The following is a 24,873-nucleotide window of genomic DNA, read 5'->3' as shown; positions in this document are numbered from 1 at the left end:
AGAGAGGCCATAGGCTCAGCCATAGCTCTGGCATACAGAAGGTTATGGGTTCAATCCCTGGCATTTATATGTAAGACTGGGAAAGACCCCCATCTACAACCATACAGTAGCATTGCCAGAAAATTCTGAGCTGGATGGAGCTAAGAATGGTCTGACTCAGTATGAGGCAGCTTCATATATGTTCTTCTCAGGTTAGATGGGTGTGTATGTAGGGGAGGGCTACTGAAGTCAGGCTTTGGAATTCTCTTTCCCAGATGTTCATTTGGCCCCCTGACTCTTGATCTCTTGCTATTCTGTAAAAACTTTTATTTCAGGGGGTTTGCAGATGAAGTAGAGGTTACTTGCGGCTGATACGTGCTTTGCTCATGCTGCTGATTTTATTTCTCTTCTTTTTGTATGTTTTATGGCAGGTTTTGGGTTGCATTTTTTTTAGGTGAAGCTGATATTTCTGGCAAGATGTTTTGAAATGTCGAAGCAGGAGAAGTATGTTATAAACATAAAACCATTGCCTCATGGTGGGGTGCATCTTGATTTGAATGTATAGAGCATGGGTAGGCAAACTAAGGCCCGGGGGCCGGATCCGGCCCAATCACCTTCTAAATCTGGCCCGCGGACGGTCTGGGAATCAGCGTGTTTTTATATGAGTAGAATGTGTCCTTTTATTTAAAATGCATCTCTGGGTTATTTGTGGGGCATAGGAATTCGTTCGTTTCCCCCGCAAAAGATATAGTCTAGCCCCCCACAAGGTCTGAGGGACAGTGGACCGGCCCCCTGCTGAAAAAGTTTGCTGATCCCTGGTATAGAGCTCCTTGCACACTTTTCTGCAGAAGAGCACATTAAAGAAGTGAGAAAGTAGTGCTTGTATTTCAAATTTTATGGTGGCAGCAAGGGATGCAGCTGCAAGGAAAGGGTTTATGTGCCACAGTGTGAAGGGCCTTCCCTATAGTTTGTGATGTATCCATCTTAATACCTGCAGATCTTTCCCCTTTATGTGTTAAGATGGTTATCCCAGAGCTTCTGTTTGGATCACTAGGCTTTTTATGACAGAAAAGGGAGAGGAAGGAGGAGACAAGGAAGGATTGTAGAAAAAGTTAATTTTTATTCATAGAAGTTTGTGTGTTTCAAATCTTGCCTCAGGCACTCTCATGAACAAGAAGAGTTTGGATTTGATATCCCGCTTTATCACTACCCGAAGGAGTCTCAAAGCGGCTAACATTCTCCTTTCCCTTCCTCCCCACAACAAACACTCTGTGAGGTGAGTGGGGCTGAGAGACTCCAAAGAAGTGTGACTAGCCCAAGGTCACGCAGCAGCTGCATGTGGAGGAGTGGAGACGCGAACCCGGTTCCCCAGATTACGAGTCTATCGCTCTTAACCACTACACCACACTGGCTCTCCAGTGTGGAGAGTGAAGCTATAAAAGCTGACAATACTAAATAAAAGGGGATTCCATATATTTCTAATAGCACTGATGGTTCATCATGCAAGTTTAATTTTTCAAATTAGCAACTTAAAGCATGCCTAATACAAACTTATTTCCATACTGGCTCAAGTTGAATTGGGAAGCACCATAGCTCAGTGGTAGAGAACATGCTTTGAATTTAGAATTCCTGGCATCTCCACTTAAAAACATCAGATGGCAGGTGATGGGCAAGACCTCTCATCAACCGCAGTATACAATACTGGGCTAGATGGACAAATAGTCTTGACCTGGTATAAGGCAGACTCCTCTGGTTTTGCAACTTGCCCACCCTCAGAATCAGAATCCATGGCTTGGGTTGGGTTTGCAAACTGTGTTTTGAGGTGGGCTTATCAAACTGTGGTTTGGCATGTTGTCTGAATTCACTAACTATAGTTGTGGCTCTATCTTTCGAAGCCCCTGTTCCATGGAGGTGGCTGTAAGCTTATAAAGCTGAGAGGGAAAGAAATGAAAGCTAGCAAGCTGGACTACTTGCTTATCTTATATAGGGCATGCTGGTTCTTCCTGCCTAAGTGTAGAACCTTACATTGAAATTCATTTTGTTAGTTTTGGACCAATTCCCAAGTCTGTTATGTGTGAAACAGACATAACAAGGATGGAGGAAACTGTGGCCCTCCATATGTTACTGGACTCCAGCTCCCATCATCCTTGACCACAGACCATGCTGAGTGGGGATCATGGGAGAGAGTCCAGCAACAGTTGGAGGATCACATTTTCCCCATCTCTGGTATAGGCAATACTGAGCCAGATAATCTGGAAGAATATTCTGACAGTAAGAGTTGTTTGACAGTGTGGACTCCCCTTCCTTGGAAGTTTTTAAGCAGAGGTTGGATGGCTATCTGTCATGGATGCTTTAGTTGAGATTCCTGCATTGCAAGGGTTGGACTAGATGACCCTTGGGATCACATCCAACTCTATAATCAATTCTATGATCTGATTTATCATAAGGATGCTGTCTATGGTCTAGTTGTATACAGACAATTTTAAGCAACATGCTGAGGATCTTTAATATGATTGCGGATGCAAAGGAGATAACGCACCACATTCTACTATGTGCACAACAGAGGTACACACTGTCAATGTTTATCATGAAACTCAGCAAGTCAAGTGCTAAGTGCATAGTATTTAATCAACACCAATTGTTAGCTGAATATTCAGATGAAGTGAAGGAAGAAAGTATCTGGCTTTATTGCTGGCTTCTGTAGCACTTGGCAAAGAAATGCTATTTATTCAAGGTGCAAACTACTTTACCATCCAGGACCAGAGGTGTTTTAGGAGTTCAGTGTTCTCAAGGCCTCCCACGTGCCTTTTATTGCTATTACTTTCAATGACAAGGAGTGCATGACAAAGAGAAAAGATTTTCAGTGTTCATTTAATTAGTTTGCAAATTTGCAAAGAAAAAGTAGGACTATGGAATTCTCCCACTGTCTCAAGAGTGAGCTGAACCAATAATATTTTAAAGAAACCCCTTCCAAAGCTGACCACTGCCAAAACCAGTTCATTCCTGAACTTTGGCAGCCTTGCCATGTTTGAGAAATAGAAAGAGTTGCCACTGTGATAAAATTATTATCTGTTTTGCAGAATAAAGGTGAGACAACAGATTCAGTACAGAAGCAACATTAGAAATATACCACAAACAAGAGAGCTACACATCATTCTCACTGATCAGGTATTAACAAAACACAGTGGATGCATATTTATTTCTGTGGGGTATTCTTAAAGTTGAAAATCAACCCCTGGAAATTTTTTTGATATGGATTTAACAGTTTGGGTTCTCTTCCACTTGTCTCCATGTTCCAGCGCTTTAGTAGTATGAAGAGAGGGCTTGTGCACTGGAAGGATTGTGTATTTGTGTACATGTGCATGCACAAACATTGCTGTGTACTTTGTGCACAAATCCACACTTGGCTTGCATGAAAAACCCCAGTTTTAGAGGAACAGCTCATTAGGTATCAATAGTGGAGGACAAGTTTGGCTCCCTTAGTGCAGTGCTTTGCTTCTCTCAATAGAAGTGAATGGTTCTTACATACTTATTTAGAATTAAGGGGGTTCACTCAGGGAACACTGAGGAAGAGGTTAAATCTGCTCCACACCTTTGATGGAGTTCAGAGTTAGCCAACACAGTATTTTCCTGATGTTGTTAAGACTCCAACCCCCATTAGCCCCAGTCAGCATGGCCACTGGTCAAAAATACTGCGAGTCGTAGTACAACAAAATCTGGATTGTACCACGTTTGCTATCGTTGCTCCATTTATTTAGAATCAAGATTGTCCCTTTCTGTATAGTTACATACTAGGTTCTGTTTCTCAGTATGAGGGCTAGAGCATGAGCAGCTATCACTACCTTCTCCTGTAAGAAACTTGGTGAGCTTGTGAGGTAATAGGATGTTCATAAACATTCTAATTGTTTAGAAGAATGTTGTTAGCAACAATGAGAACATAAGCAGCAATGCACTTTAGCAGAAAAGAGATAGTTACCATAGGAAAAAAACCCTATCAATCTTGGGCCTTGATGACAGGAAAATACATGTGTTGTTGGCAGCAGAAATGGACAGGCAAGGGACCTAAAGACATGATATTGGGAAGCAGGGTGCAAGGAGTCGAAGAGAACAGGGACAGAGGCTGAATTTTATATATTGACTTGAAATCACTGGACAAATTTTTGGCTGCTGGTCAAAGTTCTCATTTTTCCTCTAAGAAGAACCAATGTATTACTTTAAGGTATCTTATTGCCTCGGGACTCCATGCATACTATAGAACCATAAACTGGAAATGCAAGCTCTGAATTATGTTAAGCAAATCCTTGTCCTGCCAAATCTTACTCTAAAGTATATTTTTCTTAGCACTAGCCAACACTTAATTTCAATCTAATGGACCAACTGCAGAAACTCCATCTCCAGGAAGTCTTCATCCCCCACCTCTTTAAGCTTGAATCAAAGGAGATAAACAATGGAGTAGAAAAGAAAAACTCAGAAACTTTTGAAACCTCAGAAAGATTGTTTGGAATTTATTCCCTTTTTAACGTGAAGAGGTAACATTTGCACAAAAACGTATTGTTTTCACAGCAACAAGAGTTCCAAAGTTACAGAATTTGAACAGAAATGCACACTCTGCACCACCACAGTAAGGGCAAGAAAACCAAAATAAAAAAGGGTACAACATCTCAAGTTTGAGATGTGAGGCTTTTCAGAGCACATTTCCCATTCTTCCCTGAGCCACAGCTTAAATCTCAAAGCAGGGGATGTTTTCCCCCTCGGATTTTGCATTTCAAAATAGGGGGCATTTAAGCACACCCCAGTTTAATTGCTGGGAGGGGAAAAAACAAAACCCGTTTCTCACAAGATTTAAGGTATTTTTCGCTGACACACAAGTAATATTGCATTCTGTTTAAGAAAATACTCAGAATAACTCACATCATCCCTCAAGAAATGCATATATATACAAATAACAATACAAGTCACTATGATCTACAAGGTTTGAGAAGGGATGAAAGGACAAGAGAAAGGAATTTCATCTCTCCCAGGAAAAAAGTGTTCTCAACAGGATTTTATGGTGGATCCCCAACAATTGTATAAATTTTACATTTCATTTCTTCCCTGTAGCTATTCAAAAGTGATGTTCACTTTGAAAGCACATAACACTGCATTTTCCTATGTGCATCGTTTTCCCTTGATGCACCATGTCCAGACTCCTCATTTTGCTGCCTGCTCATGTGCCCTGTGGTTGGACACATTCTTCCCTCCACATCAATCCCACCATAAAAACCTAGTAAGAACACTGAAGGGGAATGCAACGGGGTCTAGGAACAGTCTCTCAAGAAAGCTTCCAAGCTAAGCTCTGGAAGGCTATTTTTCACAGGGTAGGGACACTATCTTCAGCCATTCAACATGCATGCTTAACAGTAAACTTCCAGCTACACGGGACCTTTGATTTCATACTAAAAGTGATTCCATACATTATGGTAGTTCAGTGCAGGCCACAAGAAATGCAACCATACACTGGTATTCTGTACAGGAGATGACTAAACCGCTTCTGGCACAGAGGAACACTGTGTCGGAAGCCAGAGCGCACGGAAACACTGTTTACAGACTACACAATAGAGCCAATCTATTATTGTGCAATTAATGCTGATTAGGGCCTCTTGTGGAGCAGCCATCAAACTCCAGGTGGCTGCTTTAATATAGAAAATAATCCTAACCTCTTTGAAGAGACAGACCTTGCTTGGGTCTCTCTGCACATAATGTGGCATAAATCCTGGAGTCCCACTGTTCTACCCAGCTTCAGGCCCACAGTAACATTTAGAAAAAGAACTGTATCCTTATTCCTACTTGTTCAGAATCCACTGCACACAGTTTTGATTGGCCTGCAGAGTTTTTTAAAAATGGTTGCTATCTTGCTGCAGTGGACACAGTAAAAACCAAGCAACATTTCAAAAAACATTTCAAAAAAACTTCTCAAATGCTGCCTTCATTGTGCAAGGTTACCAAGACCGTTTCTAGAATTCCTAAAAAGTATTCTGTCACAGGTGGAAAATTGTATCACATCAGCCCAAATGTTTGCTAACCTACGATTAATTCTGTAAAGAACATGTTCTGTTAAAACAGAAATTGGTGCTGTTTGAGTACTGGCAGAGTTCATGCCAAATTTGGGGCAAGTGAATTTTGCATTACCTATCAAGTACATTTTAAACCAGGGTGACAGCTAATAATAATTTAAGGAACTATATTAACTGAGATCAAGTTTAGCACAATTTATAGTTTGTAAAGCATATGCTGAATCAAAAAAATACTTATACACTAGTTATTATGTCAAAAAACAAAGAATTATATTCATTCAGATCATGGTTTGTTGAGACTAAAGGTAGTATGCTAATATTTTAATATTTGTGTCCAGGAGACATTATATAATCTTATTAAATTACATATATACGGACATTCTTCACTGATTCTATACTGCAGGTATGTTGTTGTAACATTACCATTAGCACAATTTAACACAGAGCTTAACCATGCTTATACTGAATCATGGCCCACAGAAATATGTCTTAACTTCTCCCTGTGCAAGTCCATGGCAATTCCTGCTTCTCATTGGTATACATTGGATGAACCAATGCAGTTTCAGGATTCAACAATAAGTTTGTTACAACCAACAATATAACTTCTGTTGTTTTTTTAAACACAATTATTCAGTGCTCTGTAGCGAAAAGGGACAAATTTACTGATACACCTTTTTATGTAGGAAAGAAGAGTCTGCCAAAATGGCATCAAAGGGAATAGAAGATGCAGCTCCTCTAATCACTGATAAAAGAAGAGCATAGAGCACCTCTAATCACTGATCAAAGATTACACCCTCTCTCCCTCTTCCCGTGTTTTAAAAACAAATACACAAGCAAATTCAGCTTGCATTCTGCAGATACGGGTGCATGCTACTAGAAACCCATCAACCGCTCCTTCAAGTATATGAAAGTCCTACAACCCAACTTTCTGTCCATGTGAAATGCTGCAAATTCCATAGTGGAGTGCTGGCCTCCACTAAAAACAGCAACCATGTGTTCCAAGATTTGACTGTTAGTCTGAAAAAAGGTCATATTTAAGTCCTAGTATTCATGATTACTTGCCACATTCCAGCCACCTCACTATAGTGCAATTAGCTTACTTCACTGGAATATACCGTTAAGGACAGATATACTCCACTGATAATACTATTTACTTCCCCTCTTTCAAAGGAGGATATTAGTACAAATTCTCTCAATTTCCTATATTTCTTTTCTTTTCTTTTTTTAATTAGAATGCTTTTGACTATGTGTGTAACATTCCAGTGACCTAGCTCATGGTGAATTACCTTAATTTCATTACCCCTAAAAGTTTTTGAGTGAAAACCAACCGCCTTTATATAAAATTGTAAGGGCAAAATGTAAAGAGACTGTTCCAAGCCCACTGGACCCACAGGAGGATTAATACATTCAAAAATATTTTACAGACATTTACAACGAAGTGCAGAAAGAACAATACTTCCGTGTTAAAAAAAAAAGACATGTATAAAAAATGACACTCACTGTAAAACATTCCAAAATACAAGAGACATACAACTATTACAGAATACAACCATTGAAAAGCAAGGGATTTTTTTTCCACCCCCACTCCTTTTATTGGCACCAGCAGCAATTGTGTCACAAAGGCAAATGCAGAGAGTGCTTGACACAAAATCCCAGGAAGACAGTACAAGAAAAAGGCGTAATACAGAGTTTCCCAGAAGCATGCCAGAGTTCAGCACAAGAAAGCGCCTGTCACAGCTTTCACCACCCCTGCACCAGCAGAAAGGGTTGCACGTTTTGGAGACAGTGTGCAAGAAGTGTAACCGGATAGCAGCAACATCAAAAGCTAACTCACTTAAAGCACTCACATGTGCCACACACACTCCTGGGCAGACCAGGAGGTGGACATCAAGAGAAGATTTGGCCTACCCTAATGGCTAAATACTGAGCTTTGAGATCAGATAACTTCCCCTTTTGTAACAGAATAGGGGGAGTCACAAAACACCTATAATGCAAGAGCCACACATGCCAGAGAGCAAAATTATCTCACAATAAAAAGTGCTTATTGTTTCCTGACCATTATTCTAATGCCTCAGTAAAGAAGAGCTCTCTTCTCTACTATTCAAGTTAGCCGACAAGTAGGGAAGGGAGGCGACATAAAATTTGATAGTAACCAAGCAAATACTGATTGCAGATTTGTTTGAAACATGCAAATAGAGTAAGCACGGCTCCACTAGCATGCATTTACCTATTCCACGGGAACCAGGGGTCAGCTTGGAATGGGTCAACGAGAAGTGCAGATTTCTATTCGTTCCAAGACTGCACTTCTCCGCTTCCCCCACTACCATCCAATTACATTCTATTAAAATCACATTTCCCCCCTTTTCAAATCACCATCATTTTCCACATTATGAAATGCCAATCTCTGCGTGAATTCCAGTGTCCGAAACATGCAGTTAATAGAATTATATCTCTACCTCAATGGCAATTCAGAGTTTGCATGAGGACAGACCAGCCTCACAGAGGACTGCCAAAGTCTGAAACTTCTCTGATTAGGATACTTCAGCTGGAATCTAGGGACTGAAATGTTTTTAGCAGCTCTGAACACATAAAATGCTGGCTTCTGATTATTTGAAATATTTTCCCCCAGCACTGTCTTTAACTATTATCATAGTTCATGGTGCTTATATAACACAAAGGCCAGAATTAATTATTCAATTCATTATTGCTGGATTCTACTTTGTAGAGATTACAATATCTATAGACACATAAATAGGTATATGTAAACAAAGACACATGAAAGAGTCCTGATCTTAAACTTTAAACATATAGAGATTCCTCCAGCAGCCTCCTATGAAAATACACATTAATTTCCCATACTCTTTGAGTGATTAGCAAACTTATACATTCAAGTTAATTTTGAACTCAGCAGAGAGCCAAAAATTGTCTGCTTTTTGCCCTGACCAGCAGGGAACTAGAACTAAAAGTTAGATGGCTTGCAGGGAATGTAGGACAGGTTTCACTACAATATTAGGCCAAGAATAATTATTGCTAAACTGAAATTAACAAGGTAAAGAGCTGGTGAAATATGCTAGACCAAGTTGGCAACTCCAACTGCAATCAACTTCTGCAAGATTGTCAGCCTCAAGACAACAGAGGCAGAAGCTCAACACAAGCAGTATTCAGAGTCTGAACTACCTGAACAACCACATCCAATCTCTGATCAAGCAATTTAATCAGTGCAAAATTCCAGAACTCTTTGTTTCCACAGCCAAATGACTCCTACCCAATAGTTACAAGAAGCTGTGTTTTCACATTTGAAAGACTTGCTTAATACAAAATGTTTTTCAGAGCTTACTTAAATCTTAAATCTCTTTCATTTTGCTTCTGGGTGGGAAATGGCACACAAATACAGAAACTGTACAATGCTATTGAGTGTACACAACTAAAAATAAATAAATGAAAAAACATATCTTGAATGATCCTTCAGTTGGATTTTTTCATACTATTTAGAAACATTTAGCCAATGGAAGGGCAACGGTTTAGTGCCTACGCACAACTATGGCTATATAATTCAATTCTACATAAAAAAATAAAATCTAAACCTGTTTGGCTTGGAAGATTCCACAACTAGAATCCAGTCTGGCCTCTTATCAAGTGCTATTTAAATTTAATCACCAAAAGGTCAAAGTAAAAGTCCGTCCAAACAAGAGTTTGTGGCACAAATTGAGTCTATCACTCTCTCTCACACAGAGACAGGAATCAAGTTTAAGATTAACCAGAATGCCCTCAACAGCATACAGCTTGGTTTGTCAGCCCCAGTCCAGAACAGCAAAGCATATATTTTGGGAGAAATTTCCACAACCTGCCAACACCAAGATCACCCAGAGTTAAAGGCTGTGAAAGACAACAAGGAATGTATAGCAGGCATGGTTCAAAACGTATCAACAAGGTTTTGATGTTTTGCTATTCAGACACCATGTCGGTGAGAACTAGAAGATAGTTTTGCAGGTGAACACAGAAATCCAGTCAATGGACTTCTTCATACCATGCTAATGCTATATTTAATTAGCTCAGCAATGTAGATTTTGCAGACTAAAGGTTGCATCCAGCTACGTTCTACTCAGAGTAGACCTGATGAAATTAATTAAGCTAAGTTAGTCGTGTCCATTAATTTCAATTGGTCTGTTCTGGGTATGACTAGCAATTTTTAATTTATTTGAACCTACCCAAGAAATCTTGAACTGGGTGTCTGTGTTTACCTGGACAGCATTCAGAACAGCAGCTTTGTCTTACAAACCATAATGTAACCCCACCACCACATAACCCCTAATTTCCTCCTGCACACACGTTACACAGTGTTACAAAAGTTGTTATTACTGTATTAATATCCTAGTGCTGATAAAAACTCCCCCATTATCTGCACAAGAACCTCTGACTGGACATAGATAAAGGGGACTCCAAAAGCCATCAGCTGGCACATGAAAAAGGAGTCCAGAGGATTTTGGGCTACGTGGTGCCCAACTGAGGAAACTGTGTTTTGCAGGAGCTGGCTTGCCACCCTAACTCTGTCAAAGAGGTGGAGCGAGTACTGCATCACCCTGCCAAACAAGGAAGCAGAGCTACCTGGAGTCCTCTCTGACGAAGCTGAGATGGAGTTTGCACGTCCTGCACCGTCAGCCGCCATGTTGTCCTGCTGGGTCCCTTTGCTGTCCTGGGGGGGAAACAGGCAAGGAAGGATGCAGTTATTAAATTTATGTAATTTAAAAGTGAGCAAGTGCAAACAGACAAAAGGTGGCTTTATGGTTTTAGATCCAGGAGAAACAATAACCCTAGTTTATTCAGGCATATTCCAGACCTGGACACACATTCTCAGTATATCTTTGTTATTTATCTAACTGCTTCTTCAAGTAAAGCCAAATGGAGGGCATGCCTGGGGTTAGCTAATTTTAACCAAAAATAATAGTATCACACGTATCGTTTTTCCATAGTATTGCCTTGAAGAACTACTTGCCATAAAACCAACTGCCAAAAAATTAACTGCATAAGTAAAATTAATTCATGTTACTTTGTAAATGTAATCATTGTCCAGTAGATCAGCTATTACATATATTCTCAAGGCAGAATTTACTTTCATGCATATCCATGTTTTAATTATTAAATTCCCACTCTTTGGGTATGAGTACTTTTCAATAGCCCCCTGATAAAAAGAACCTATTTTTATTATCCAACACCATAAATTGGATTTTGGATAGACAGAAGTAAATATGAATGGCAACGTGCCTATTTGCACACCACTGGCACAGCTTTTCATCTTCTCTCTCCAGAAATACTGCTGTCTTGGTTTTGGTAAGCCAACAAATTTATAAAAACAACAACCGATAAAAAGTTTCCATTATGTGTTCTGTTTAAGAGTTTACAGCTAATAAAGGCAGGCAAGATCAATGCACATAGGATTCAGAAAGATTCTGCAACACTGCTCTCCCCCTTCCAAACAACCCAATGCCACTTCCCAACACAAAATGGCAAAGCAGTCTCATCTGGGAAATGCAAGGAAACTGCCTACCTTTCCTGACAGAGGGCCCACTGCCGGTCTCTTCCTCTGTGCATAGCCTGAAAGTCTGTAACAGTAGTGAGGCTTGCAGTAGAATTTTCCTGCAAATAGAGCAAGGGGAAAATGGTAATGAGAAAGACAAAAGCTACAGTTTGTCAATGCCGTGCAATGCCACAGTTCCTCTGTATCTCCTCTGCCCTGTCACATACAAAATACATGGAGACAATTATGCCTCAAAGATTTAATTCACGTTAATTTCCTCCTTTCCTGAAAACAAATGGATTTTCCATAGGGTGCCATTGACAGCCATTTACCCAGCACCCAACCAATAGCCAGAACATCCCAGGGGAACTTGCGTGGTATCGCACACAAAGCAGCACTGTATGAGGAACAAAGGCTGCATCACATGGAAATCTGGCAGAAGTGCTGTGGAAAAGGCAAGAATGAATGCAAAGAGGAAAGGGCCGGGCATTAACTCCAAACAGACCGCTGCTTACCAAGAATTGGCCAATCCAAACAGAAATCTATGTACCATGGTCACCCAGGTGATTTCTAACTACAAATATTCAAAAGTTATCCTCTCACAGATGAAAATAGCCTGTGGTATGGTGTTGCAAGAACTTCGAGTTGTCTAGCCATGAGTGCAAATACAAGAGTAATGGCTTCCCACTCTGAGTTTTCCATAATCTCTGGCAGCACACAAAAATCCTGAGCATGGAGAGGAGTTCAACTCCCAGTATTTACAATGTGCATTTTAGTTTCTACAAATACATGTACCGTATTTTTCGCCCTAAAAGACGCACTTTTTCCCCTCCAAAAATGAAGGGGAAATGTGGGTGCGTCTTATGGGGCGAATGCAGGCTTTCGCTGAAGCCTGGAGAGCGAGAGCGGTAGGTGCGCACCGACCCCTCTCGCTCTCCAGGCTTCGCGGACCTCTCCTCAAGCAGCGGGAACGTTCCCGCTGCTTGGGGAGAGTTGCCGGCATCCCGAAGCCTGCGCGCGCTGATCTCAGCGCGTCCAGGCTTCGCGGATCTCTCCCCAAGCAGCGGGAACGTTCCCGCTGCTTGGGGAGAGTTGCCGGCATCCCGAAGCCTGCGCGCGCTGATCTCAGCGCGTCCAGGCTTCGCGAATCTCTCCCCAAGCAGCGGGAACGTTCCCGCTGCTTGGGGAGAGTTGCCGGCATCCCGAAGCCTGCGCGCGCTGATCTCAGCGCGTCCAGGCTTCGCGGATCTCTCCCCAAGCAGCGGGAACGTTCCCGCTGCTTGGAGAGGGTTGCCGGCATCCCGAAGCCTGCGTGCGCTGATCTCAGCGCGTCCAGGCTTCGCGGATCTCTCCCCAAGCAGCGGGAACGTTCCCGCTGCTTGGGGAGGGTTGCCGGCATCCTGAAGCCTGCGCGCGCTGATCTCAGCGCGTCCAGGCTTCGCGGATCTCTCCCCAAGCAGCGGGAACGTTCCCGCTGCTTGGGGAGGGTTGCTGGCATCCCGAAGCCTGCGCGCGCTGATCTCAGCGCGTCCAGGCTTCGCGGATCTCTCCTCCGCTGGGAGGAGCCACCGCTGGGCTCCCACGGCTTGCAGAGAGCTGCCTGTTTGGGGGCTGGGGTCGGGGGAAGCTCGGGCTGCCCCAGCCCCGCGCCTGGGGGGGAAATAATTTTTTTCCCTTTATTCCCCCCCAAAAAACTAGGTGCGTCTTATGGGACGGTGCGTCCTATAGGGCGAAAAATACGGTACCTCTTGCACAATAATAATTTTGGATGGTGTATCTGAAGTGGGCCAAACAGTGATATAATAATTTGCTGACCATACTAAAGATATATGGAATCCTGAAGGTTATTTCTAAGTCAAAGGGCTGAATCCAATAAAGGTCATGTTGTGATCTCAATGACTTCTGCTTGCACAATGGGACTCCCTCTCCTTCTTCTACTCCCTTAGTTCCTGCCCCCCAAAAAAACTCTGTCCCAGAAGCCTGTGGGAACCCCCAAAGAAGATTTGGGTATGGGGTCACAAGTGGGGGAAGGAGGAGGAGGAGGAGGAGGAGGGGGTGGAGGGGAAGTTATGTTATGCAAGTAGAAGTCACCTGCACAACAATTTTGCTGAATGCAACCCACCAGTTGAAGCTTTTGCCCATCCCCTCCTAAGGCAAAAGGTAAATTTCACTTACCGTCCACCAGGTCGTAGGCATAAGAAGACAAACGCAGGGTTGTAGCACAGTATTCGCATTTGAAGCAGCTGCGGTGGAAGAATTTGCCTTCAGCACTCAGTCTTTCCATCACGTAGACACGCTTGTGGCAGAAGTAGCAGACATCACTGCCTCCCACATTCGGAGGGAATTCTTTTTTCAAGGAACCCTAAAGCAGCAAGAACAAGGAAAGGTCTAGACTGAGTCACGAGCTTACTTTTACTTCCACTGTCGTGCCATATGTATTCATTAGATTCTTTTGGAATCCTTCAATGGGAAACGGAGGACGTTTCAGCAAAAACACTAGGCAGGCACCTATGGATAATTCCAAGGCCCCAACATGAGGAAGAAAAGGTCAGCCAAGGAACACACTCCGTAAGGTGTAGCATCCAACCACCTGAAAATAAAGAGTCTGGCGGAATATGGGAGAACTGAAGGATCTAAAAATTCTTTAATTCTCTCAGCTTTAGCTTTCCCACACACCCTGTCTCTAAAATGGGTATAATGATGACATACCTCACAAAGCTGATGAGAGACACCAAGTGTACACAACTAACAAATTGTGGAAATGGTCACACAATTATGATAGTAATAATCCTCCTCCCACATTACCACTGAAGCTAAGCTCCAAACAGCCACTGTTAAATGATATCTCCACACATTTACTCCAAAGACACCAAAGCTTTCAGCAACAGATCTTTTGTGTACTACCCATTTTCTTTATAGCAAGAATTCAAGAACCCACAAAAGGAAGTGGAGGAACAGGCAAGGAAGTGCTTACATCAGCTACCTTTAACTAAACACTGAGGGGAAACTAAAGGCTCCATATTACTGAGGATCTAAGGAAGAGCTGTCTAACTTCTAATCACAAATACTCATCACCTTCTGAACATCATTCTCTTACCAGTTCCTTCTTGTCTAGAAGGGTTTTGGGTTGGTCTTTCCTTTGAAGCTGATTGGCTATTTGCTCAGCCAATGAGCTCACGCCACCTGTATACATCTTTATATACTTCTACCAGATGAAGGTAATGAGGGTGGGGGGAGGTAAGATGGATGGGGAAAATGAGGGAAAAGAGAAACAGTATAAATTCAGGATGAAAACTACGAAAGAAAAAAATGGCAAAAAAGGTGCAGAAAGGGGTGAAACCATGCCAAGACAGTGGACAACACAAGCGTGTGTGGCACCAGCCAAACAAGTGATCTCAGCAACCACTGGTGTGGGCAGCACTAAATAAAATTATTAGCAGTTTGTAATCAGCCACTTTAAGACCCTGGTCAGAGACTTTCTTTTGCCAGAGAGTCGTTGGAGATGAAAGGTGTTTCTAACCCCATCTCCCACAAAGGTTTCCCATAACAGCTGCCATGTTCTTTCCAAACACCATGCTTATCTCTAGATTGACAGCTGAACATAGTCCTGCCATAGGGTCAGATCTAGTCCATGAGCTGCTGGTTGTTGACCCCCTCCCCCAAACAGAAACCCCAACAATAGGTGACTAAGAGTGCTATGGGTTCAGGGATGAGGTAGCATGGATTACCCATATTGAGATATCATGGCTATTTATGATATCCAAAATCAGACTGGGGAATTACATAGTCTGGGGAAAGGATATCTGGAGGAGAAGTTAAAAGGGAAAGAGGGGTGTAATAAATTTGCATGCTCAGATATATGCTCTTTCCTGCAAGGCTGCAAAAATACTAGTGTCTTTAGCCACTGTGTTTTTCTTCATCCCAGTCTCCCCAGTTGGATATTAAGTCCGCTATCTCTTTTCATACCCCATCTCAGGTCGGAGGCCAATGTGCAGACACTGTAATTTCAACACCAAGCAAGCCTTTTTCTCACCCACATCCAGCTTATGAAGAATGCTGGAGAACCCAAAAGCTTGCTCATTATTTTGCTATATCTTGGTTGGCCTTAAAAAGGTATTTCCTTACTATGGAACTTGCAAGGGGAGTGTCTTATGGACCAACATGGCTGCCTTTGCTTATTTTTATTTAAACAACATGATTGGTTTCAACTGTTATTTAAGCAGCAAACTGTGTAACACAAAAAGATAACTAGATAGGATTGGGTTTCAGAAATATATTGGGGGGGGGGCACAAGCCATTAAGTTTACAGAACCTTAGATACTGAGATTCTTCACACACAGTCCCACCTAGCAAGTCATATAACTGCACTGCACCCCCAATTCTCCCTTAAGTTTATGGGGAGAGGAAGATGGATGAGGGTTGCCTAGCCTCTCAGCAAGGAAGCAGAATATCAAATTCAGCTCAAGAACCTTTGACAGTTTGCCCTTCTCAAAAACAACAGATATTCCACTTATTATAAGCCAATGCACTTTGTACTGAAGAACAGAGAGTAAAACCAACAAGTCCTTCTACAGTATTTACCTAAGTAGATACATTATTAACAACTAATGGGCCTTTCTGTTGGAAGAATAGACCTGAGGGATCAGAAGACTGGTCAGACGGAGGGCCTGAAGTCAACAGGACTCTCAACTGATATGGTATTTCAAATTGCAGCTAATTGCTGATAGATCTACACATTTTGAAAGATCCATAACCCCCATGAATCTGTGTAAATTCTCATAACTTCTTTTAAAGGTAAAGGGACCCCTGACCATTAGGTCCAGTCGTGGCTGACTCTGGGGTTGCGGCGCTCATCTCACTTTATTGGCCGAGGGAGCTGGCATACAGCTTCCGGGTCATATGGCCAGCATGACTAAGCCGCTTCTGGTGAAACCAGAGCAGCGCACGGAAACGCCGTTTACCTTCCCGCCGGAGCGGTACCTATTTATCTACTTGCACTTTGACGTGCTTTCAAACTGCTAGGTGCGCAGGAGCAGGGACTGAGCAACGGGAGCTCACCCCGTCATGGGGATTCGAACCACAACTTTCTGATCGGCAAGCCCTAGGATCTGTGGTTTAACCCACAGTGCCACCCGCGTCCATGACTGCTTTTAGACTCAGGCAAAAACATTTCTCTTCAACCAGGCCTTCTGTTAAACAATCTATGGCCTTTTAAAGGTGGTGTGTGTGTTGTTGTTTTTATTATGATTGTGCATTTTGTGTTTTTATGTTGTAAACTGTCCTGTGATCTTTGTATGATGTGTGATATATAAATTTAATTAAAAAATGAACAAGGCATTAAAAAACCAATCTGAGCCATTGACCACCACATCTTATGACACCAGTGAATTCCCTAAGTTTATTACATATTGTGTGAAAAAACGCTGACAATTTCATTAAGTGAGTTCTAGTTTTATGAGAGGGGAAAACATTCGCACATTTCCCCCACATCATGTATTATTGATGGCACAGGTGTTGGGGTAGTGCATTCCACATCTGTATTGATATTCTACCAGCCACTGAAGGCACACTTGTTTATACAGGCATTCCTTTCATCTCTTGACCCAAGTCTCCTGTTTTAATTGCTGTGGGGTTTTAATGCAATAGTTTTATTCCATATTTTAATCACATGTTTCTATTTTAACATTTTAATGGGATGGATTTATTGTGTATTTCAATTATGGTACGTTCTTCATTATTCTGTATTTCAACAAGGTTGTGCAACTGGTTTTAATGTTTTGTAAACCACTTAGATGCCATGTAGACATTGAAAAGTATATAATCATCTTACAACCCTATATTGTGTCTCCTTTAGTATTTCTTTTCTAAATTAAAAGGCCCCAAACATACAAGCCTTGTCTGGAATGCCCTCCCAACTTCTTGACTGGTATTTTGGTGCCTCTTCTGCACCACTTATCCATCTCTACAATATTGGAATTTGTCTTTCCACAGCTGCTGCACCAAGTTTTGATTGAGCTCTCCACCGCAGCTCTAAGTTGTCATTCTTGGACAGTCTCAGCCAGTTTAGACTCAATCAGCATTGGAATGTTTTGTTCCAATATGTATCACTTTACACTTATTAGCACATTTTTTTGCCCCTTCACCTCATTTGGAGATGTTCTTTTGGAACTCTTCACCGTCTGCTCAGGTTTTCATCATGCTCTATAAATTGGTGCCATCTGTAAAGTTGGCTTTCACTGATCACTTCCAGATCATTTGTGGGCAAGTTACACAGTCTTATTGTCTCTAAGACAGCCTCTTCTATTTTTTTCTTTTGTGTGTGGACTGTGTGCCAAACAAATCTCTTCAGCTACAGACTTCCTCATAGACTGTCCCAATACAGATCTTTGGGGGATTCCATGACCTATTTCCAACAATTGTGAGAATTTTCAGCCTATTTCTACCCTAGGTCTTGTTTATGTATGAGTAGAGGGGACAATATGGGAAACCAAATGAGAGGCAATGTGGTTACTTTGTCAGAAACAGGTCTATTGTCGTCCACAAGTTTTCTTTTGAAGGGAAGGCCTTGGTTGGTGAGTCCTTCTCTTCCCCACTCTACAAGCAGACAGAGGGGACTATCTGCTCTAAAAGATGGTGCTTCTTGCCCATGCTAAAGATTATTACATTTGCCTATTATCAATTTGAATCTAATCCACCTCTCCCATAAAAACTCTACAGAATTCTCAGAGCAAGACTACATTGTTTAAAAGGAAATATTAGTTCTACAACAGACAGGTGTCCACATTCTCCATGCCCATCTTGAAGAATTAGACAACATTCAGTGACACAATGACCAATACAGTATAGCTCTTCCTATAGAACAATCAGAAATCCCTTAAACCTTAATCTAGATGAGACAAGCAGCAAGCATTTCAGTATTCACTACGCTGTTCAAAAATCAAACCACAACTAATCTGTTATATTATAAGACACAAAAAGCAATATAGTGGTTTGAATCGCATCCTCAAAGTGAAGCAGCAAACAAGCATTTATTCATCATGTAGATGTTCAATGGTCACAGACAATCCAGTGCTAGAAACAGCTGTTAAGAGACAGACAACAGAGTGAATCCCACTCTTGGAAACAAAGAAGCCTTATTGGTGGATCCTTAGTAGTCAGAAATGGCCGTTTGACACAATGGTCCAGTTCCAACATCACCATGGTTTGGTGGTCAGTAGCAGTCTGCATTATTCCACTTCCCTTCCCCGCATAGCAAAAGATATACTGGGAAGCCATGGTTAAACTAGCAGGTCATAATTACTGCTAGCCTAATTTTGTTTTCATTTGAGTGACTCAAACCACAATTTGAAATTGGCTTTAATTGCCAACTTGAGAACGAATTATAGTGAGAAGTGATTATGGCAGCACCTGTTCAAAACATTATAATAAAACCAAGATATAGCTACGGAGGAAATGAAAGTGAAGTGAAGAAGCCCAAGGAAGATGCAGGAGAAAGCAGAGGAAGAAGCATTTCAGCCCACAAAGGACTCCTGACGATCAAACTATGGCTTGGTGATTCGGACCCAACACATCTCCCAACTGGGTGAGTGAATTCCAGGGTATGCCTTTACTTATCTGGAGGCAGAACAAGCCAGTTCTGGGTGAGACATACAATATTCTTTGTGAAATGTTTGCTAGCCATTGCTCTCTCTCCTACCAGACAATCAGTAACTCTGAGGTGTAAAGGATATACACCATTTCCAAATTCACAAGCCTTGGAATAGCCAGGATACAGAGGAATCCCAAGCCTTTCTGCAGGCACACAGGCTAAGCTCAGCCACAACCCAAGGCAAAGAGAACTTATGAGCCTAGCTTTATCCAGTGCGGCATTCTCAAGTGGCAGGAGATGGAATAGGCCAAAGATGTGCAACCGGGTGCAGCCTCAAGCCCCACACCATGCTACCTGTCTGAGGGAGTCAGAGGAGGGAGAAGAAGGGCGACTGGAAGAGCGGAGGTTGCGGGAGAGCTCCCACTGCTCAACAACAGATCGACGAGATCGCTCAATCTCTGGCTACAAAATAAAGATGAGAAAGTCAGAAGACGGCATTTCAAAATAGGAGCTTTTGGGAAGGGGCGGGTGAGACAGGCAGCAGATATCTTGCAGCTTGCAAGTGACGTAGGAAAATTTTCGGCATGTTCTACTACTTTTAAACTCCCCAGCCAAAGTTCAGAACATTGATATTGGGGGGGGGGGGGATTGGTGGAATACCAAATCCATGTACTAATTTCACCTGTGAATGACCTTCCTGATGCTTGTCTTTCAAGTTTTAGAAATGAATGGATTTATAAAGAACTGTGGGCTGGATGTATCCTGAATAAAATACGAGGAATTCTATTCCAATCATGAAGCAATACCAAAAATTCCTAATAAGAAGGTTGAAAAGAAACAACTTTCTAAAATTTCTGCATGGTAAAAGAGACTGCAAGACTGTTAAGCAAGACACATGTCAAAATGCATGTGCTTGCATTCAATAGTCTCTTTTTACCCCATCATTATTTTGTTTGGCAAAATGACTAAAAGCAATTGATATTAGACCTTCCAGAGTTTAACAAGATGAAATACATTATAACAGCCCACGCAGGGTCAGAAAATAAATTCTGATCAGCAACTGATGATATATGATTGAATATTGGCACTGACATACATGTTTAAAAATTAGAGGACGTTTAGAAAGAATGTATATATTGCTTAAAGAAATAAACAAGTTTTCAAAGCCCATTTGGTTTATATATAAAGGCTGTTCTGGGGTTAGTTAACTTCCTGGTTTCATTTGTTTTGGGTTACTCTTTAGCATGCTAATTTTATAGAACCTTGCTTCTGAAACCTAGTTACGTACCGCAGACGCTTTTCATCTCCAGACTGGCTAAGTAACGCTCCACCAACACTTCTTGAATCTAGCTGAGTGTTTCAATACAGATTCTACCCTACTCTATAGAAGTGCAAACTCTCAAAAGCCCCTTTAAGTTAGGAGCTTCTTCCCCACATATGGCACACATCTTTTATTAGTGCTAGACGAATCTATGCAAGATTAAGTGCTGATTCAGCAAGCAGGAACAGTAAGTTAACAGGAAAGACGGAATAATGAGTTTGGATGTTGTTGTTTTACCCAGAGTGATTGAAAGTGTTCTGCTACAATGTGATAGTGTACTCATCAGCCATTAAAACAGGACATCTGATGCCAGCCATGTTACAGCCCAAGCAACCTTTCATTTCCCATTCTACGGAACGGCAAGCAGACACAAAGCGCCAGACAGACAGGAAGGCAGTCACCTGATGCCTGGTTGCTGGCCTTTGCTCCAGGAGGGCAGCCAGCTGGCTTGCCCTCTGCTCAATGGTAAGTGTGCGCTCTGGCACACGGTCATCTGAAAAGAACTGGTGAGGTCTCTGCAGAATAATGAGTGAGGGAAAATGAACAAGAGAGCACAGGGGGGAAATATTCATGGAAAAAGCATAACAGTAGGAAAAGAAACAAAGCTGAAAATAAGGTCAGAGGCAGTTAATTAAATGCTTGTGCATTAAAAAAAAAAGTGGGACGCAGGGGCAACGAGGGGAACAAGAGCTCAAAATCCTCTGGATGAAGGTTGCACACACACACACCACAGATGTGACATACATATAACACAAACCATTTACGGTAGCCGAATCCAAATTAGGTCTACTCTGGAAGTCACTGATTTAAATACGTTTACTGCTCAGGAAGCATGCAGAGGGCTGTGACCTTTGGAAGCTGTGGTTTATGAATCCTACAGCAGCAGGAAAAGGAGCCAAGATTGTGCCGCCAAAGCAGCGTCATAGTTTAGCTGCTGTGAAATACAGGTGTGTCACAGGGATCTGGAGAGGGCACTTTCTGTCTGTAGTGATGCACATTACTGAGAGGTAGGGACTGAATAGAGGCAGGGAAGCCAGGCAGATGCAATATCGACACAGGGACCAAAACTTTGGGTTTTCCTTCCTCACTTCCCTCGCTCCAACTTTTTAACCTGGTTGTTTTGGAGACTGGATGCAATACCAAGCTAGTGGTGAAGAGAAGGGTCATGGAAGGGAAACAATGGCAAAGCCATAGTTCTCTGTGAGGGGCTAGTGATGTTTAACACAAAATTCTCAGTATCCTCAAAACTGTATTGTGTAGGGTTCCTTTCCAAAATTATTTACTGTGATGAGCAGCTTTTAGAAATATATTGAGCAGGCAGACTGCAGCATCGATCCATGCCTTTATTATGTCAGTTCATTCTCTTTCCTTGCATGTTCTACTTTGGTCCAAGCTTATTCCAGTTAATTTAGTTTTACATGCTTTTGTGGGCGGGATGTTTAGAAATGTCCCTTTCTCCCTACTGTCATGAAGATTTATTTGTGCATTCCATCAGGCTATGTGAACTGTTTCTATCACAGCTTTATTATTATTATTATTATTATTATTATTATTATTATTATTATTATTATTATTACTACTTTACCCATCGGGCTTGGTTTCCCCAGCCACTCTGGGCAGTTTCCAGTCCACAAAAAACCACAACAAAACACCAAACAACAACAACTTCCCAATACAGGGCTGCCTTCAGATGTCTTCTAAAAGTTGAGTGGTTCTTTTATCTCCTTGACATCTGATGGGAGGGTGTTCCACAGGGAGTAACAATAGTTTTATTATTTACAAAAAGAACTAACAAAGAACTGGTTCCTGCATGTCTTGTTTTCCTCTTTCTGCCCCATCCCTTTTTCATTTTGTGTCATTCCTTTTAAAGTGTGAGCCTGAGGGCTAGGACTGTCTAGCTTTTTATTGATCTGTAAGCTGCTCTGGGAGTTTTTTTGGCTGAAGAATGAGGTAATAATGATTCAGATAGATGGATAGATATTTTCCGACACATCAGCAGGCCCTTTCTACTCCACATTAGTATCTTCTATTAAAGAGAAAAATGGGGAATGCCAAATTCAATGTGCTATGTGCCCGACGGAAAAAAAACATACTGCATGATGCTCAAAGTGATCACAAGCCTGTCAAGCAAGAAATTCTGCAAAGGCCACACAGACACAAAACCACTATTTTTACGAAGCATTTTCAGTAGAGCTTGGTTATTAGTATTATGCTGGCATATGAATAGCTCTCCAGCCTTCTCTTACCCACCCCCAGCTTGCACAACGTTCTCCCAAGAGTGCACACACCCTCTTCATGCTGCTTTTGCTCATGCTATTTTACCCGCTGCTGTCTGGGACTCTGCTCTCCAGCTGGTTCTCCATGAGGTTCCCTGTTTGCCTGCAGGCAAAATAATGACCTTGACAAATCCCACATACACACACTCACAGAAAGATAGCATCGTTCAGTTAGGAGTCACCCTACAAGAGAAACATTAAAACCACAGTCCTGGAAAAGCCATAGGAGGTTTGCAAAGATCATGTGGCTGCTGTGAAGAAAGAGGTTTTGTGCCGAGCTGTTAAAAACAATACTTTATACAAACTGTGTTAGTAAATGGTGACAACAGCAATAAATATCCACACAGTGATACATGTGGTGGCATAAGAAGGAACCGCTCCCAAGAAACCGTAAATTGTTCCTTGGAAAATCCTAGTTTTTAAAGTAATATGAGGAATAAACTTTAGAGAACTTTAGAGGCAAAGTGAGATATGTCCATTGAGCTTAAGTAATCAAGTCTGTTTTTAATTCAAAGGTTATTTTGAAGAGCTTGGGCTCCCCTCAACGTGCACAAGAAACAAGGCTCCCTGGCCTGCGAAATCCACAGTGGTGTCCTACGATAAGACAGACCGTAATCTTCCCTGCCCCAAGAATGCAGACAGCTGGAGGCAGCTCTGATTATCCTCTATACACACAGGTATAGTTTTATTAAAATGTAGCTCCCAGAAACTCACAAACCTGCTCATACTACATAAGACAAAATAGGTGTGTGTGTGTGTGTGTGTGTGTGTGTGTGTGTCCCCTGCAACTTTCCAGTTTTGTGAGTCAATGCAACTATATATGAAATATAAAACACCTTAAAAACAAATAGTTTACAAGACTGAGTGGTAAGTTTCCCATTTAGAAGCTAACTCTTCTTGCAGATCAAGCAAGAGAAGCTGACCCAGTTTTTCCAACTGTAAGTAAACGATGTTCTACATTGCGGACATCAGAATAAGTGTGCCTTTGTGAATAATACTACTTTGGCCCTGACATAATACTATTTGGCCCTGTGGAGGGAACTCCTGGGGTAAACTGTGTACCATGATTCACCTAAAAAAACAAACCCAGTTAGTGAATGTCCTGCACAAGGACTTCCCCCTTGTGCAATGGGTTTCCCCTCCTCTCCACCCCCTGCTCCCCCTGAAATTGGCTGGGGAGTGGGGGTCAGGAGAACCCCAACAGTAGCACGCTGGGGAGGAGAAGAGAGAAGGAATTATTCTTTTCAGCAAGTTGCAATGCTTGCACAAATGGAACGTTCAACATGGCACGATACCAATAAAATATGTAATTGATGTTGAGATGAATTGTATGACTGCCCTGTATTGTATCAGTGTATTTTGCACTGTTATCTAATTTTATTATAAAAACTCAAACAAAACCATTTATTATAAATTGACTCAAGGCCCCCACATTTTTGACACAATCATGTAACTGGGGTGCCTGATTTGAACAAAGTATTCAACAATAAACTACTTTGGAGGAATGTTTTAACAACGTCAGTGAGGGAGGGTGACCAGGAAATGGGGGAGGCTTCCCAAGGTCCCAAAGCCAGGTAAAACAGCTGGTCCCAGGCATTCTAGACGACCGCCATGCTGATTAGTGGTACTATGGTCAGTTGGTGGAGGTAAGTAAGAGCAGCACAACACACTAGGAAAGTAAGGGAAACCGCAGCAGGCTAGAATTGGTAAAACCTGGAGGACTTTTGGGGGCTATGTTTTGGAATTCCTTGTCATTCTCATGAAGTGGGGAGCATCCTGGCCTCCCCCAACTTCTAAGTAATGTAGCAACAACAATGGGTTTACATTCTAGCAAATCGTAGGATGTCTGCACGACCCCTTTATTAAACAAAGTCATCCTGGTGCTATGGGAGAAGCGTTGTAGCAGTTCCCACATCACAGGCCAAATGTAAGAATCTGCTTCAAGGCTAACATTCCCCAATCTGGTGCCCTGAGGATGTTTGTTGGACCCCCAACTTCCATCAACCCTACCCAACATGGCTAATGGTCTGGGGTAATGAGAGTTGTACTAGACCAGGCCAGAGAAGGCAGGTTTAGGCACATTATCTAACTTATTTTCAGTAGAGAGAAAGTAAGGTCCAGGATAACCTCTGATCCTGAGA

General features: G+C 42.0%; 1 protein-coding gene and 1 long non-coding RNA gene across 51 annotated transcripts in view; one reads left to right on the top strand and one right to left on the bottom strand.

Moving 5' to 3' along the window:
* MICAL3 (microtubule associated monooxygenase, calponin and LIM domain containing 3) overlaps positions 1 to 24,873 on the bottom strand; it is a 197,538-nt gene that overhangs the window by 64,731 nt on the left and 107,934 nt on the right. For 28 of the 50 annotated variants that reach the window (XM_083460864.1, XM_083460891.1, XM_083460892.1 and 25 more), the window contains 3 exons: positions 13,723 to 13,909; positions 11,578 to 11,666; positions 10,638 to 10,725 (listed from right to left, as the gene is read on the bottom strand). In XM_083460864.1, the coding sequence (XP_083316990.1) occupies positions 10,638 to 10,725; positions 11,578 to 11,666; positions 13,723 to 13,909 (364 nt within the window). Of the gene's footprint in view, positions 1 to 10,637; positions 10,726 to 11,577; positions 11,667 to 13,722; positions 13,910 to 14,644; positions 14,753 to 19,489; positions 19,598 to 20,857; positions 20,972 to 22,778; positions 22,836 to 24,873 lie in introns of all 50 variants that reach the window. The other 22 variants (XM_083460849.1, XM_083460882.1, XM_083460897.1 and 19 more) reach the window with 1 other exon arrangement.
* On the top strand, positions 228 to 23,490 carry LOC310687089. The gene is made up of 4 exons (XR_014516208.1): positions 228 to 1,158; positions 1,413 to 2,544; positions 3,060 to 3,147; positions 23,248 to 23,490. It is a non-coding gene; the product is annotated as an uncharacterized lncRNA (long non-coding RNA).

Source organism: Podarcis liolepis, assembly GCF_965112155.1.
Source record: "Podarcis liolepis genome assembly, chromosome: 10".
Lineage (NCBI taxonomy): Eukaryota > Metazoa > Chordata > Lepidosauria > Squamata > Lacertidae > Podarcis > Podarcis liolepis.
Note: the sequence above shows the minus strand (reverse complement) of the source record. Positions and strands in the feature narration are given on the sequence as shown.